We start from the raw sequence: 18,180 nt of genomic DNA on the forward strand, positions 1-18,180 counted from the left end.
TCATTTCCGCTAGCCGCGGAATCTCCTCTGATCGAAAGCGACACGCGTCATTGGCACCGACATGAGTCACCACGTGCCGTTGTCTGCATCCTGTAGTCTTCATGGCATCCGGAAGCACCCTTTCCACATCTGGAATGACTCCCTCCAGCATGTACACGAAATGCACACTGATTTCTTCCCCTCATTGGCAGCCGTGTTCCTAAGGGGCCCCATTACGCGCCTTAGGTTGGAGCTCCCAACTGCGAGTAAACCCACCCTATGTGAATGCCCATTCCTTGCGGGCCGAGAAGCTTCCTCTGGAACAGAATGGACGACTACATCCGGCTCAGAGACTTCGTCAGCCACAGATAACGCCCGAACCCTGTTCGTCAAACGAACGGTGGAGGCGCTACAATCGGCACCTCGGAAAGTTTTCGCTGCCTGCCATACTTTGGAAAGATCTGCCACTCGACCACGTGTGAGGGGTCAACCTCAGTGCAGGCAGTATCTGAGGCAGCCACATTAGTGGACTGATCCGAGGACACGTGGGCCGTGCTCCACGTACCTCACGTCCCCGCATTCGACTGCCCACATTGATGCCCTTTGGCATCAGCCTCAAGCTGTGTGTAATGTATTGAAAATACATAGAAAGAAGGATCCTTTATTGTATGATTATATGATAGTGGAACAAACACTGGTAGCAGTTACTTCTGTAAAATATCTGGGAGAAAGCGTGCGGAACGATTTGATGTGGAATTATCATATAAAAGTAATTGTTGGCAAGGCGGGTGCCAGGTTGAGATTCATTGGGAGAGCCCTTAGAAAATGTAGTCCATCAACAAAGGAGGTGGCTTACAAAACACTCGTTCGACCTATACTTGAGTGTTGCTCATCTTTACTAGGTCCGGTTGACAGAGGAGATAGAAAAGATCCAAAGAAGAGCGGCGCGTTTCGTCACGGGGTTATTTGGTAAGCCTGATAGCGTTACGGAGATGTTTAGCAAACTCAAGTGGCAGACTCTGCAAGAGAGGCGCTCTGCATCGCGGTGTAGCTTGCTGTCCATGTTTCGCGAGGGTGCGTTTCTGGATGAGGTATCGAATATATTGCTTCCCCCTACTTATACCTCCCGAGGAGATCACGAATGCAAAATTAGAAAGATTCGAGCTCGTACGGAGGCTTTCAGACAGTCGTACTTCCCGCGAACCATAAGCGACTGGGACAGGAAAGGGAGGTAATGACAATGGCACGTAAAGTGCCCTCCGCCGCACACCGTTGGGTGGCTTGCGGAGTATAAATGTAGATGTAGACAGAAGCCAACTCAGCCAGAAGCTGTAAGACAAGGGTCGACAGCTCAGCTTGCATCTGTACACAACAATCCTCCTGTTTGAAGTTCGTAAAAATATGTAACAAACGAATGGTGTACTCGTCTTATTATTAGCAGAAACACGAGGTGCTCTGTCTCTGACGGTCTAACTGACACTGACATACAGTAACCACAACAAACAAAAGCCTGTACGATACGAGTGTCGATATTAAGATTGGTAACAATGGCGGTACTGTAGGCTACACTGTTATTAAAATACACTCCTGGAAATGGAAAAAAGAACACATTGACACCGGTGTGTCAGACCCACCATACTTGCTCCGGACACTGCGAGAGGGCTGTACAAGCAATGAGCACACGCACGGCACAGCGGACACACCAGGAACCGCGGTGTTGGCCGTCGAATGGCGCTAACTGCGCAGCATTTGTGCACCGCCTCAGTCAGTGTCAGCCAGTTTGCCGTGGCATACGGAGCTCCATCGCGGTCTTTAACACTGGTAGCATGCCGCGACAGCGTGGACGGGAACCGTATGTGCAGTTGACGGACTTTGAGCGAGGGCGTATAGTGGGCATGCGGGAGGCCGGGTGGACGTACCGCCGAATTGCTCAACACGTGGGGGCGTGAGGTCTCCACAGTACATCGATATTGTCGCCAGTGATCGGCGGAAGGTGCACGTGCCCGTCGACCTGGGACCGGACCGCAGCGACGCACGGATGCACGCCAAGACCGTAGGATCCTACGCAGTGCCGTAGGGGACCGCACCGCCACTTCCCAGCAAATTAGGGACACTGTTGCTCCTGGGGTATCGGCGAGGACCATTCGCAAACGTCTCCATGAAGCTGGGCTACGGTCCCGCACACCGTTAGGCCGTCTTCCGCTCACGCCCCAACATCGTGCAACCCGCCTCCAGTGGTGTCGCGTCAGGCGTGAATGGAGGTACGAATGGAGACGTGTCGTCTTCAACTATGAGAGTCGCTTCTGCCTTGGTGCCAATGATGGTCGTATGCGTGTTTGGCGCCGTGCAGGTGAGAGCCACAATCAGGACTGCATACGACCGAGGCACACAGGGCCAACACCCGGCATCATGGTGTGGGGAGCGATCTCCTACACTGGCCGTACACCTCTGGTGATCGTCGAGGGGACACTGAATAGTACACAGTACATCCAAACCGTCATCGAACCCATCGTTCTACCATTCCTAAACCGGCAAGGGAACTTGCTGTTCCAACAGGACAATGCACGTCCGCATGTATCCCGTGCCACCCAACGTGCTCTAGAAGGTGTAAGTCAACTACCCTGGCCAGCAAGATCTCCGGTTCTGTCCCCCATTGAGCATGTTTGGGAGTGTATGAAGCGTCGTCTCACGCGGTCTGCACATCCAGCACGAACGCTGGTCCAGCTGAGGCACCAGGTGGAAATGGCATGGCATGGCAAGCCGTTCCACAGGACTACATCCAGTATCTCTAAGATCGTCTCCATGGGAGAATAGCAGCCTGCATTGCTGCGGAAGGTGGATATACACTGTACTAGTGCCGACATTGTGCATGCTCTGTTGCCTGTGTCTATATGCCTGTGGTTCTGTCAGTGTGATCACGTGATGTATCAGACCCCAGGAATGTGTCAATAAGGTTTCCCCTTCCTGGGACAATGAATTCACGGTGTTCTTATTTCAATTTCCAGGAGTGTAAAAGCTTGTGCCTAGTAAGCACTCAAACACGCAAGAACTAACAAACATTATCCAGTAAATATACAGGTATCTGTAAATAAGTTGTTCCTGTTGGAAGCTCATAAAAATGTATAACAAACCAACGCTGTACTCGCCTTATTAGCGGCAGGAACATGATGTGCTCTGACTCTGACGGTCTAACCGACAGCTTACTCCAGTAACTCGACGTGACTTGAACTCAACAAGTCCTTAGAAGTTGTAAGTAGGCTGTTTATATTTTTATGATGGTAACGCCACATAGCGCTCTATATGAAAATCACTGACTGTTCTGTGTGAGATCTGTGGCTGGTTTGCACTGCTGGAATTTGCTATTGTAGTGTTTGGCACTTGGCTGTTAACAGCGCGTAGCGTTGCGCTGTTGGAGGTGAGCCACCAGCAGTGGTGGATGTGGGGAGAGTAATGGCGGAGTTCTGAGAGGGGATGATCTGGACGTGTGTCCATCAGAGACAGTAAATTTGTAAGACTGGATAAGGACATCACACATATCCAAGCCCGAGGCAGGATTCGAACCTGTGACCGTAGCAGTCGCACGGGTTCTCTATCAAAATCTTTCATTTGCTAACTATGCCTATCAGTAGCTAGTGCCTTCAGTAGTTGGAATCCTTTATTTGTCTGGCAGTATTGGCGCTCGCTGTATTGCAGTAGTTCGAGTAACGAAGATTTTTGTGAGGTAAGTGATTCATAAAAGTTATAGGTTATTGTTAGTCAGGGCCATTCTTTTGTAGGGATTATTGAAAATCTGACTGCGTTGCGCTAAAAATATTGTGTGTCAGTTTAGTGATCAGAATAAGTAAAGAGAGAAATGTCTGAGTACGTTCAGTTTTGCTCAGCTGTTTGAAATTCAAATAACGTTTACCAGCTCAGTAATTCATTAATTTTTCTAAGGGGACGTTTCAGTCCCCTGTAGAAATATTGACCCATTCTGCCTCTACAACCGTCCACAATTGCTCAAGTGCTGCCGATGCAGGATTTTGTGCAAGAAATGAGCTCTATGTCCCATAAATGTTTAATGGGATTCATGCTGGGAGATCTGGATGGCGACACCATTCGCTCGAATTGTCCAGAATGTTCTTCAAATCAGTCGCGAACAATTGTGGCCTGGTGACAAGGTGCCTTATCACCTATAAAAATGTCATTGCTTTGGAACCGGATGTCCATGAATGAGTGCAGATGGTCTCCAAGTAGCCGAACATAGCCGCTTCCAGTCAATGATCGGTTCAGCGGGACCAGGGGAACCACTCCACTCAGTGTAAAGACAGCCCATGCCATTATGAAACCACCACTAGTTCGCATTGTACCACACTCGAACCCTACTGTCAGCCGGCCAGAGTGGCCATGCAGTTCTAGGTGCTACAGTCTGGAGCCAACTGACCGCCCCGGTCGCAGGTTCGAATCCTGCCTTGTACACGGATGTGTGCGATGTCCTTAGGTTAGTTAGGTTTAATTAGTTCTAAGTTCTAGGTGACTGATAACCTCAGAAGTTAAGTCGGATAGTGCTCAGAGCCATTTTTGAACCCTACCGTCAGCCCTTACCAACTGAAATAGGAACTCGTCTGTCTAGGTCATGGTTTTACAGTCCAGTCGTCTGTGGTCCAGCCGATATGGTCACGAGTCCAGGAGAGGAGCTGCAGGAAACGTCGTGTTGTTAGCAAAGGCACTGTCGTCGGTCGCGTGCAGCCATAGCCCATTAACACCATATTTCGTCGCCCCTCCTAGCGAATACGTTCGTCCTACCTCCCATACTGATTTCTGCGGTTATTTCATGCAGTGTTGCTGGTCTGTTAGCACTGACAATTCTGCAAAAACACCGCTGCTCTCGGTTGTTAAGGCAGACCGTCAGCCTCTGTGTTGTCCGTGGTGAGAGGTAATGGCTGAAAATTGGTATTCTCTGCATACTCTTCACACTATTGATCTTGGAATATTGAATTCCCTAACCTGTTATTCAATCTGTATATTGAGCAAGCAGTAGAGCAAACAAAAGCAAAATTCGGAGTAGATATTAAAATCCTTGGAGAATAAATAAAAACTTTGAGGTTCACCAATGACATTGTAATTCTGCCAGAGGCAGCAAAGGACTTGGATGAGCAGTTGAACGGAATGGATAGTGTCTTGTAAGGGGGATATAAGATGAACATCAACAAAAGCAAAACGAGGATAATGGCATGTAGTTGAATAAAGTCTGGTGATGCTGAGGGAATTACATTAGGAAATGAGACACTTACAGTAGTAAAGGAGTTTTCCTATTTGGGGAGAAAAATAACTGATGATGGTCGAGGTAGAGAATATATAAAATGTAGACTGGCAATGGCAAGGAAAGCGTTTCTGATGAAGAGAAATTTGTTAAGATCGAGTATAGATTTAAGTGTCAGGAAATCGTTTCTGAAAGTATTTGTATGGAATGTAGTCATGTATGGAAGTGAAACGTGGACGATAAATAGTTTAGGCAAGAAGAGAATAGAAGCTTTCGAAATGTGTTGCTACAGAAGAATGCTGAAGATTAGATGGGTAGATCACATAACTAATGAGGAGGTATTGAATAGAATGTGGGAGAAGATGAGTTTGTGGCACAACTTGACAAGAAGAAGGGATCGGTTGGTAGGACATCAAGGGATCACAAATTTAGCATTGGAGGGCAGCGTGGAGGGTGAAAATCGTGGAGGGAGACCAAGAGATGAATACACTAAGCAATTCAGAAGGATGTAGGTTGCAGTAAGTACTGGGAGATAGCTTGCAGAGAATAGGGTAACATGGAGAGCTGCATCAAACCAGTCGCAGGACTGAAGACCACAAAAACAACAACAGTATTTTCAGAAATGTAATGTCCCATGTGTCTATCTCCACCTACCATTACGCATTCAAGGACAGTTAATTCCCATCGTGCGGCTATAATCACCCGAGTGCAAATGACAGCTCCACAAGTGATGATGATATTTGGTTTGTGGGGTGCTCAGTTGCGCGGTTATCAGCGCCCGTACAAATTCCCAATCTTTGCACTGTCGAATCTCAACAGTTTCCCAACTGATGATGAAATGATGAGGACAACACAATCGCCTAGTCCCCAGGTGGAGAAAATCACCGACCTGGCTGGGAATCGAACCCGGGGCCCCGTGATCCAGAGGCAGCACCAGTAGTCACTATACCAAGAGCTGCGGACAGCCACACAAATGGACTATCCTTTTATACCGGATGATCAAAAAGTCAGTATAAATTCGAAAACTTAATAAACCACGGAATAATGTGGATAGAGAGGTAAAAATTGACACACATGCTTCGAATGACATGGAGTTTTATTAGAACCATCCCATATTGCTAGATGCGTGAAAGATCTCTTGCACGCGTCGTTTGATGATGATCGTGTGCTCAGCCGCCACTTTCGTCATGCTTGACCTCCCAGGTCCCCAGACCTCAGTCTGTGTGATTATTGGCTTTGGGCTTGCCTGAAGTCGCAAGTGTATCGTGATCAACCGACATCTCTAGGGATGCTGAAAGACAACATTCGACGCCATTGTCTCATCATAACTCCGGAAATGCTTCACAAAGCTGTTCACAACATTATTCCTCGACTACAGCTATTGTTGAGGAATGATGGTGGACATTCGAGCATTTCCTGTAAAGAACATCATCTTTGCTTTGTCTTACTTTGTTTTGCTAATTATTGCTATTCTGATCAGATGAAGCGCCATCTGTGAGACATTTTTTGAACTTTTGTATTTATTTTGTTCTAATAAAACCCCATGTCATTCCAAGCATGTGTCTCAATTTGTACCTCTCTATCTACATTATTGCGTGATTTATTCACTTTTCAAATTTATACTGACTTTTCGATCACCTGGTACTTTGCATACGCGATACTACCACACTCTATGTGCATGTCACTGTCCCAAGACTTTTGCCACGTCAGTGTAATGCAAAATGAAACAAAACCACAATTCAGTAAATATCTCTGTTGAAAATAAACAGCTAAGTTTGCTTCTGTAATTCGCATTATTCTCCAATCCCCTGAATTTGTTATCTTCCGCGACTGGATTTCCAACCAGACCCTACAAGATGGAGGACCATTGAGCAGCAGTCCTCGGTTATGGAGCGGACGTTACAGTGTTAATGCATGAATCCACGGAACTACATTTTTGTTTTGTCCTCGAGTTTATCGTACCTGTTAGCCGTGATTGATAACTGCCATTCACCCCCGCCTGCATCGTTTGAGGTATTTTTCACGTTTCCTTCCACCGCCACCTCTGCGCCTCTTTGCACCCCATTTTTAGGGTCTGCGACGTTGGCAGCGCGCGTTATCTGTCGCTACGTTGGCAGCGCCGGTATTTACGACGCTCATATTTCATCGCGCCGGTGAGCGACGCGTCCTCCGCTTTTTTATTTGAAATCACGCGACGAGCTGCTTTTGAAAAATATTATTAGGAGCGAAGGAATTTTTTTAAAAAGAAAAACCCGACGGCAGTAGTGCGCGTTTATCACGCGTAATAAATCGGAAGCTTGTGTGCCCTGAGCTCCGCGTCGGCAAACAAAACTGCCATTCTTTAACACAAACAGTGTCCTCCACAATATGGCTCGCTGCCCGCTGATGACGACAACTAAAAACTAGTACCTGTCTGTTGCACATCGACTTGACGATAATAACCCTCTGTAAAGCCGTCCATCTCGTAGCTAGCACAATATATAAGCGAAATATACTCGCGTTTTTGCGTTCAGGTACAGAGTTTCATATAATGCCTTCCTGCTATTCTTCATGTTCTAAAACAACTTTGGTTTTGGGCTATATCAGTTCGCCACGTGACTTCGTTCAGTCTCATCGTACATCCTGAGGTACCGAGTTGGTGCATGAGTTCACAGTATTTGTTTTGGATGTTGGTGTTCCCGTTGCTAAGAGTTTATTTATCGATTGTCATTTTTTGTTTGTAATTTACATATTGTCATGTTGTCATATGGATATAGTGAGTGGATCGTTGGGCGCTCGTTTATGGAGTGCCAAGCGGATAAGTCGAAACATTTTCAATATGCAGGGTGTAAATTTTAAGTTGACAGACCAGAGTAACTCGAAAAATAAGCTACTCACGAAAAAATGTGTAGAATCCGAAGTTGATTATATTCGAGGGGGATATCTACGCATGCTAAAATTAGCCCGCTACCTCAGCCCCCTGGGGGTGGAACGGGAGGCAACTATAAAATTTCAAATGGGAACCCTAACTTTTTATTGCAGAATCAGATTCTCCATAAAAAACTGCGTACATTTACTCTAAAACATTTGTTTGGATTCTTGGTAGTTAGCGCTGTAATTCAAGAAAATCCATGTTCTCATTTTAGGTGGCAAATGGTTACGGATAAATAAATGATTTGTTTGATAATTAAAAGTTGTGTGGCCTCATGACTACGAAACAAACAAAACTTATCCGAACCTGCGGAAAAAATTCGGTCAACGTTTGTAAAACACTAATTCCTGTCTCTCAAACCCCACCCTGTGGGGAGAGAGGAAGAGTTATAGTTTGGGCGAATCAAAATTTACGAAGTAAATATTTTTTATTTATCCATAACCATTTTCCATGGAAAATGAAATCATGGATTTTCTTGAATTACCAAGAATGAACACAAATGTTTAAGACAAAACGTACGTAGTTTCTTATGTAGAATCTGATTCTGCAACAAAAAGTGCGGGTTCCCATTTGAAATTTTAAAGTTTTTCGTGTGAGGCTTATTTTTCGAGTTATTCTAGTTTAACTTAAAATTTACACCCTGTATTCTGCTGTTTGATTTCGATAGCGGACCAACAGCAGCAGGGGCAGCTGGAAACATTTGCGCCGTGAATGGGGATGTTGTGTTCTCCAACAGTTTATTGAACGTAACTTCTTCTACAATACAATAGCTGGCTGTACAATAGATGTGGACGTCTGTCGATCTAGCCGGATATGTGGTTTCTCTCGGTCGGTTGGTACTTCGATCGGCGGTGCAGTACAGCGGCTACGGTGATATCTTCTAGGAGACTCTGCTATAGCGGTTGCCATTAAGAGCGGACGAAGACTGATCTGCCTTCGACCGGCCGGGCCTATAAAGTGAGCTGGAGCCAATAGAAACCCGGTGTAGGAATCCGTGGCCGGATATGTCGCGACGACCTCTGCAAGGAGGGTTCCTATTAATCGACTGGAATTTTCGGCGTGTTTACCTGATGTCTTCGCCTATTTGGCTGGTGCTTTGTTTCCCTCATAGCGTGGCTGTTATGCGGTGCTGCCTGCAATTTAGGGGAACGCGATGGCAGACAGTACAGGGGATACCGCCATTGGACACAGCACGGCAAAAAAAATGCTTTGCTCGCTTTAAGTAGGATCATTTTTCCATTAATGACTCTCCACATGCAGGAAGACCTTCGGGGTTTTGTGAAGTTCAGTTCAAGCATTAATGTGTACTCGAGATCAAATGTGATGAACCGTGATCATTCCACTACCACGATTGCTTGCAGTGGGGAATGTTCGAAAATTGTGTGTGTGAGTACCACATGCTCAGCCAAAATCACAATCAGTAGGTGGCAATATGTGCAACTCTCCTTGCTTCTCATCAACTGGTTCATGAACAACACCGGATGAGCTGTGGTGGCTCATATCGATAGTGCCGCTCTGGTGGTTTATCTTTCCTGTCACGGTCAGGGCTGTAAGCAGCGCCCTCTGGGGCCTACGTGAGAGTAATGAGGTGAGGTCCTGTGCTCCGGGACATGGTGGAAGACGGTTGTTGGGTTGACGCAGTGAGCTTGGGACCGGACCCATCACATGCAGATATAGAAGTTGGCTCTGAACGGAAGGCGCCGTAGCAAGCAGCGGAAGCGGGCGTCCTGTAATTTGTGTGAAGGAGTGACGATTCTTGCATTGGATGTCCCAGTGGTTCCCGAGAGCTTTGGTGGCTGCTTTCAGAGAAGAGAATTGGTAAGAGCTTGTGTCTATGCTCTTTTCCATACGATGTTGCTGCCTACCGTTACAAATTGGTGAAAATCAGGCGCATGTATTGGCCATACGGGAACTGGTAATGTACAATTACATTTGTGATTGTGTCTCACTTGTACTGTGACAATTTAGAGGCGAAAACTGGTGGTTTCATTAGGTCTGGTTCTTTGCTGTGCAACTAAGGGAGTCAGTTATTTGTGGTAACTGAGGGAGCACATTTATTTTGGTCTAAGTGATACACTCTCAACTTGTTGTCTATGGCTTTGCGAATCGAAATCGTGGGGGAGTACACGAGTGAGTAATTTACTATTGTATTGATGGTTATGTTGTAAAGACTGTTCTCTGGTGTGTTAAATCACGCGCTTATTTGAAGCCAATGTAAGCAAAAGTTACCATTGCTACTTCATTGTGTGCTACTGTCCTTATGATTGGCGTTGTTTGTCTTTTGACTGTGGGTGTGCTCACGTTTAAAAAAAAATTATGGCTACTATTCATAAGGGTTGTCTAGTAAGGAAATTGCTTAAGCTTTTGTTATATGCTGGTCTGTTTGCCTATCACATTGGCTTGCTATGCAGTAACTGAAAGAATGTGTATGGTGGTTCAAGATTGTAGGCTGACTGGTATTTGAACTGGTGTTGAGGTTAAGGGCGAGATCAGCATCCCGCAAACCCGCACGATGCGTGTTGTTAAATGTTGCGCTATTGGGGAGCCGGCGCTCTGTTCTTGAATTTTATAAGGATACGTGATGAGTGCATCGTTGTAGTTTTTCGCGTGGTAAATTGCGGGGTGTTGTTGCCATCCCAGGGCCAGACTTGTATGTTATGTTGAAGAGGAATTAACTGTACCAAACTTAAGAGAGCTTTTAGTTTGTTTTAGGTCTGTACATGAAATGATGTTGATATTTTGTCGATTGCGGCAATAACTTCGTGAGCGGGGAGATCCTCTGAGGGACTTGTATTGTACTGTTGCAGTGCAGTTCATCTGAAACGTGCTGCAGAAAACTTGGGACTGCAGCTCTCTGATGTTATATGTTACTGTTTAATCTTAAATGTCTTGGATGTTATATGGTTGTTGAGGGTTATGTAATTAATTTTGATAGCTGGTTCCTTAAAGGAAGTATTTCGTTTCAAAACATGTGCTCGGTCAGAGCCTATTTAAATATGATTTTAACTCATCATTCAGATTTTCTAGTCTTGCTTTCTTAAAAGGTTTTCAGTTAAATGATTGCTATTTGCCTGTTTAAATGTTTGAGTGACTTAAAGGAAAAGAATATTATTTTGTAATTTGTACTGATTGTTCCTTTTGGCTATTACCTGACTTATGTGTTCAATAAATGAGTGTCTAGTCAATGGTGATGCACTGTTCTATTGCTGGCCTACCCCTTCCACTCCACAGCCTTTTGAGCTGCTTTGTGTCGAAATTGTGTTCAGAACACCCCTCTGACCTGACACCTCACTGACCATTCCTATACTGTATCATCACTAGTGACGAGAAATGGTGTCTCACGCTAACGAAAGGGAAATAGAGGAGCGACTGAGCCCTAACAAGGCAGCAACTCTCTATACAAAGACGTACGCACATCCAAAAAAGATGTTATGCACTTGGTGGAACAGCGACGGGTTAGTGTACTATGAAGTATCTGCCTGAGGTGAAACCATCGATGGCGACATTTATTATCAACAACTGAGACGCCTTGGATACTCAGTCCAAGAACTAAGACCAGGAAGACTGCATGAAGTAATCCTTCTCCACGACAACGCCTGCCTGCGTTCTGCTACACTGATTAAAAAAAGCTATACAGAATTTGGATTGGGAAGTCATTCCGCATTCATCTTATTCACCTGATGTTGCACCTTCAGATTTTCACCTTTACCGCTGTCTATTGAACGACATTCAAGAAAAATCTGCATTCTCTATTAAAATCTTTCATTTGCTAACTGTGCCTATCAGTAGTTAGTGACTTCCGTAGTTTGAATCTTTTAGTTAGCTGGCAGTAGTGGCGCTCTCTGTATTGCAGTAGTTTGAGTAACGAAGATTTTTTTGAGGTAAGTGATTTGTGAAACGTAAAGGTTAATTTAGTCAGGGTCATTCTCTTGTAGGGATTATTGAAAGTCAGATTGCGTTGCGCCAAAAATATTGTGTGTCAGTGTAAGCACAGTCATGTACAATTTTTCTAAGGGGACGTTTCAACCAACAAACAATGAGATACCCGATACGCAAAATCAGTTACGTGTTTCATTCCAAAGAAGGGCAAACAAGCTATTAAGCTGATGGTCGTGATGTTTTGGCTAATCAGTATAATTTCTGTATGATAAGGGAAGACATAACTGTTGAAGATGAGTAAAACTGAAAATTAATTTACTTCAAATTTAGCACGCCCAGTTAGCAGTGCGATCTAACACACAGCTTGCCGAAATTGGAAAGGAGAGCCTACTCCCCGGCACGAATCCGCCGGGCGGACATGTGTCGAGGTCCGGTGAACCGGACAGTCTGTGCATGGTTTTTAGGCGGTTTTTCCATCGGCCTCGGCGAATGCGGGCTGGTTCCCCTTATTCCGCCTCAGCTACACTATACCGGCGATTGCTGCGCAAACAATGTCTCCACGTACTCGTCCACCACCATTACTCCACCACGCAAATATGGGGGCTACATTCGTCTAGTGTGAGATGATCCCTGTGGGGTCCACCGGGGGCAAAAAATAAAAAGAGCAAAGGAGTTGAGGAGGAGGGGAGAGAAAGGGGGATGAGGTCGGAGGAGCGCCGAAGGAGAGCTGGGAAGGGAAGGCACGAGAGAAAAACAGCCTTGGGGGTGAGGGAGGGGTGCAGGAACTCAGGGAGCGAAGGAGAAATATCTGCTCTGGGAGACGGAGAGGAAAAAGGGGGCCCTGTGGTGGGGGGGGAGGGGGGGAACAAGACCTGGTCACAATTGGTAGGAAGGGAGGGTATATATAACGGCGAAGTTCAATATCCGGGAGGGGGAGGTATTACTGTCATTTTTGTATACTAAGTTTTTCAAAATTATTTGAAAAATAATATGTAGTAGATCTAAAGCCAGAACAAACAATGCACGTACTGATGGTGCAAATGAAAGTGCTAATAACATTTGTTTTGTGTATAAACTAAAATCAGTACTGTTGTGGTTGGCAGGAGAGCCAACACCGTGTTAATAAAGGAGCCCTAAATGCACGCGTTTTACCTCACGCAGGCTGACGTGAGGTCAGGAACATGACAAGGGAATTAGAATTGAGAAAAACGGACCTAGCTGGTGGAATATTTAACTTTAATCCATTAATGATGAACGTCGCTCGTGACAGTACATGATTCACAATAACAATGGTAACTGAATATGGCGCATTTCTAGGTCGTAGCAAATGACGTAGCTGAAGGCTATGCTACACTATCGTCTCGGCAAATGAGAGCGTATTTTGTCAGTGAACCATCGCTAGCAAAGTCGGTTGTACAACTGGGGCGAGTGCTAGGAAGTCTCTCTAGACCTTCCGTGTGGCGGCGCTCGGTCTGCAAATCACTGATAGTGGCGACACGCGGGTCTGACGTATACTACCGGACCGAGGCCGATTTAAAGGCTATCACCTAGCAAGTGTGGTGTCTGGCGGTGACACCACATTCCTCCCCCGCAAATCGGAGTACGGTTGTGGCATAAGGCTTCCGCCCGCCGTGGGGAAGACCCCATGTTGACGTATGCGACGAAGTGGGGAGCCTAACAACAGGCGAGGCTGTGCCACCCGCACCCTGCCATTCGGAGCGAGAGGAGCTGGGAAACGCCTGAAAACCTGCTCCAGGGTGCACGCCAACATGCGGTGTATGCGCCCGTAGAGAGACAGGAGGGGCCGAAGTGTCGACCTCAATCGGACCGGGGCACCCGACGGGCGTGGACGACATGTGGTCCGGAGCGGGCAAGAGTTCCATGTCGGAAGACAACTGGTCACGGGAAGAGATCGGCTGCGCGTGACCCAGGGAGGCGCCCGGCGGTTGCAGCGACGCGTCCACTGCGGGCGTCGACGGCGGGAGAACAGGCGGCGGCGGCGGTGGCAGCGGCGTGTCGTCATGGGGCAAAATGGAAGGCAGCGTCGGTAACACCTAGGGCTGAGGCGAGCAAGTAGATGGGTCCCCGGGGCGCTGACCGGACGGCACCGTCGCTGAAAGCAGACGGCGAGCTGCAGATCCCGTGCGACGACAGAGGCGCAGCTGATTGAGATGCCGATACACCTCACCAGAGGCCCCCAAAACCTGATATACAGCGCGTCCGAGGCAGCTAAGAATGCGCCCTTCGAGCCGACGCCGTGAACCTCGGTTGTTTTGATATTAAACAACATCGTCTGGAGCAAAAGCAGGTGTCTGCGCCGCACAGGTCTAAACATTCATGGTGGTGTCTGATTGTTCTATATCTTGTGTCCCTACCACTTTCGCGCAACGACGCTCTGAGTGTGTTTTTTAGGGAATTAACTAGTTTGAACCTGGGACCTGTTGCAGGTAAGGAGACGCCAGACCACACATGACATGTAGAATTCACAAGAGTTCAGTGAGACTAGCGATCATATAACCAAATACTTAATGACCTCAGCGTCAGCTCCACTGTACTCCCTGTAAAAGAATCTTAATACTAACTAAATTTAGTGGAAAGGGTTCAAGGCTTTCCTATTTTTAGTTAGCTGGTAAAATAACGTCGAAAAAGCAGTTAAGTTTACCATTGGAAATTTTATTCATCTCACAAAACATTGTTTATAAATTGCACTATTGATAAAAGGAAATGATTTAATACAGGATGGTAAAAACCAACTGTGTTCAACGAAAATGTGAGCGAATATTCCCTAAATGGGTTTCCAAGTTCTACAATCGATCGAAGGATGACCTATGCCATATCACATCTATAATCTACACTCCTGGAAATTGAAATAAGAACACTGTGAATTCATTGTCCCAGAAAGGGGAAACTTTATTGACACATTCCTGGGGTAAGATACATCACATGATCACACTGACAGAACCACAGGCACGTAGACACAGGCAACAGAGCATGCACAATGTCGGCACTAGTACAGTGTATATCCACCTTTCGCAGCAATGCAGGCTGCTATTCTCATATGGAGACGATCGTAGAGATGCTGGATGTAGTCCTGTGGAACGGCTTGCCATGCCATTTCTACCTGGTGCCTCAGTTGGACCAGCGTTCGTGCTGGACGTGCAGACCACGTGAGACGACGCTTCATCCAGTCCCAAACATGCTCAATGGGGGACAGATACCAGAGATCTTGCTGGCCAGGGTAGTTGACTTACACCTTCTAGAGCACATTGGGTGGCACGGGATACATGCGGACGTGCATGTCCTGTTGGAACAGCAAGTTCCCTTGCCGGTCTAGGAATGGTAGAACGATGGGTTCGATGACGGTTTGGATGTACCGTGCACTATTCAGTGTCCTCTCGACGATCACCAGAGGTGTACGGCCAGTGTAGGAGATCGCTCCCCACACCATGATGCCGGGTGTTGCCCCTGTGTCTCGGTCGTATGCAGTCCTGATTGTGGCGCTCACCTGCACGGCGCCAAACACGCATTCGACCATCATTGGCACCAAGGCAGAAGCGACTCTCATCGCTGAAGACGACACGTCTCCATTCGTACCTCCATTCACGCCTGTCGCGACACCACTGGAGGCGGACTGTACGATGTTGGGGCGTGAGCGGAAGACGGCCTAACGGTGTGTGGGACCGTAGCCCAGCTTCATGGAGACGGTTGCGAATGATTCTCGCCGATACCACAGGAGAAACAGTGTCCATAATTTGCTGGGAAGTGGCGGTGCGGTCCCCTAAGGCACTGCGTAGGATCCTACGGTCTTGGCGTGCATCCGTGCGTCGCTGCGGTCCGGTTCCAGGTTGACGGGCACGTGCACCTTCCGCTGACCACTGGCGACAACATCGATGTACTGTGGAGACCTCACGCCCCACGTGTTGAGCAATTCGGCGGTACGTCCACCCGGCCTCCCGCATGCCCACTATACGCCCTCGCTCAAAGTCTGTCAACTGCACATACGGTTCCCGTCCACGCTGTCGCGGCATGCTACCAGTGTTAAAGACTGCGATGGAGCTCCATATGCCACGGCAAACTGGCTGACACTGACGGCGGCGGTACACAAATGCTGCGCAGTTAGCGCCATTCGACGGCCAACACCGCGGTTCCTGGTGTGTCCGCTGTGCCGTGCGTGTGATCATTGCTTGTACAGCCCTCTCGCAGTGTCCGGAGCAAGTATGGTGGGTCTGACAGACCGGTGTCAATGTGTTATTTTTTCCATTTCCATGAGTGTATATCTTGTCTCCCTACCACTTTCGCGCAACGACGCTCTGAGTTTTTTTTTTAGGGAATTAACTAGTTTGAACCTGGGACCTGTTGCTGGTAAGGAGACGCCAGACCACACATGACATGTAGAATTCAGAAGAGTTCAGTGAGACTAGCGATCATATAACCAAATACTTAATGATCTCAGCGTCAGCTCCACTGCACTCCCTGTAAAAGAGTCTTAATACTAATTAAATTTAGTGGAAAGGGTTCAAGGCTTTCCTATTTTTAGTTAGCTGGTAAAATAACGTCGAAAAAGCAGTTAAGTTTACCATTGGAAATTTTATTCTACTCACAAAACATTGTTTATAAATTGCACTATTGGTAAAAGGAAATGTTCTAATACAGGATGATAAAAACCAACAGTGTTCAACAAAAATGTGAGCGAATATTCCCTAAATGGGTTTCCAAGTTCTACAATCGATCGAAGAATGATCTATGCCATATCACATCTATAATCTAGGTTTAAATTAAGTTTCACAAAAGAGAAAACTATCAAAATGGTCTACAGTGACCCTCAATTATCTTTAATTACTTATCTAACAGATGAGTCTTCTGCAGTTCTGAGTGAAGCCTTATGCGCTCAAAAATGCGACATCGCGTGCGTTCATTACCTTGTCGGTGTTTAGGCAGCGTCAGGGCGACAGCGGCCGGCGCACCAGCCGTCCAGCTCGCCGTCTCGGAACCAACTCTCCTAACTTCTCCTTACTACAATTTACCGAAGTTGGTTTAAAAAAACTATCTGGCTGTGTTTTCATTTGACCAATCAGGGTCTCAATGTTAACCTTAAGCTCCGCCTACAAAAATTCTGTCTATCCAATGAGAAACGTTATACTTCTCGTGGTGGGTCCATGTTTTTAAAGTTTGCAACGTAACAGACGCTAAAATGTCTCACGCTAAAACCTGCAGCTAGTGTGGTCCTTTTAGCGTTATCGTAAGATCTATACTGTTCTTCTGGAGGGCTCTATCTTTTAACATGGGCTGGGGGGCGGTCCTTGACGTACCTGAGACGCGAAAAAGTCTCAAGCTAAAACGTGTGGGTGGTAGTTGTACAGGTAGGCTGGCCCGTCCGTCACTTATCGTAGAGCCTTCTAGCTCAACACGGTTCTGCTCTTGGCTTCTGTCCTCGTTTCTCCCCTCGGAACTGCGTCTGCCTCACGGTGGGAAGGTACGACATGCATTTAGGCATTCTTGTGTTAGTCTGTGGTATTCCATTTGCTCACTCGTTACTTGTATTACTTTGGTTAATTTAATGTCACGATTTATTCGGAGCTATGTGACATACTAGTAGATTTGCTTATTATGTCAGGGTTTTTATGGAAGGTGTTGGATTTGCCTGACACCTTACACAGGAACCTGAAATTCTGTGGACATGAATTTCGGGCCATTGTCGGAAACAATGGTCTGTGGAAGACCTTCAATGCGAAAGATAGCGGATAACGCTTGGATGGTGGCAGATGACGTCGTGGAAGACATCCGGACAACAAAAGGAAAATTACTGAACGAATCTACCACAACCAACCATCGAGCATTCCAGAGTGGACCAGCAAAATCGATGTGTAAGCGTTGCCAAGGGGAAGTGGCTTTTGGCCATGCAAAGAATTTCTGCGGTGGTGCTGATTGTTGTTCGGCACACACCATGCAAGAAGAGCACATATTCGTAATCGTGGCATCGATTCCGAACCAAGAACAGTGCTGACGAGCAAGTGGTTTCGTTCTCACTATACCCCAATGTCCGTGGTGGAGAAGCTGTAAGACAGAGGACTGTAACGAACGTGGTACCACGTGTCTGGACTGATCATTATCAGAACGCAACAGCAAAACACCACGTCGTACAAGAAGTCTCTCCTTGTGAGCAAAAAAT

At 46.7% G+C, this 18,180-nt stretch overlaps 1 protein-coding gene across 1 annotated transcript; it reads right to left on the reverse strand.

The window, feature by feature from the left end:
- Window positions 1–13,223: 13,223 nt before the first annotated feature.
- LOC126291669 (uncharacterized) lies at window positions 13,224–17,835 on the reverse strand. The gene is made up of 2 exons (XM_049985249.1): window positions 17,669–17,835; window positions 13,224–14,336 (listed from the first exon to the last, which is right to left on the reverse strand). The coding sequence occupies exons 1-2, from the start codon at window positions 17,790–17,792 to the stop codon at window positions 13,555–13,557; spliced, it is 906 nt and encodes a 301-aa protein (XP_049841206.1). The 5' UTR covers window positions 17,793–17,835; the 3' UTR covers window positions 13,224–13,554.
- Window positions 17,836–18,180: the final 345 nt, after the last annotated feature.

This window comes from Schistocerca gregaria, chromosome 9 (genome assembly GCF_023897955.1).
Source record: "Schistocerca gregaria isolate iqSchGreg1 chromosome 9, iqSchGreg1.2, whole genome shotgun sequence".
NCBI lineage: Eukaryota > Metazoa > Arthropoda > Insecta > Orthoptera > Acrididae > Schistocerca > Schistocerca gregaria.

Coding starts and splice junctions, on each gene's coding strand:
- LOC126291669 (XM_049985249.1), bottom strand. CDS start 17,792: ATGTCTTCCACGACGTCATCTGCCACCATCCAAGCGTTATCCGCTATC. Junction 14,337..17,668: donor GTCCACAGAATTTCAGGTTC/CTGTGTAAGGTG, acceptor GAATGTTTAGAC/CTGTGCGGCGCAGACACCTG.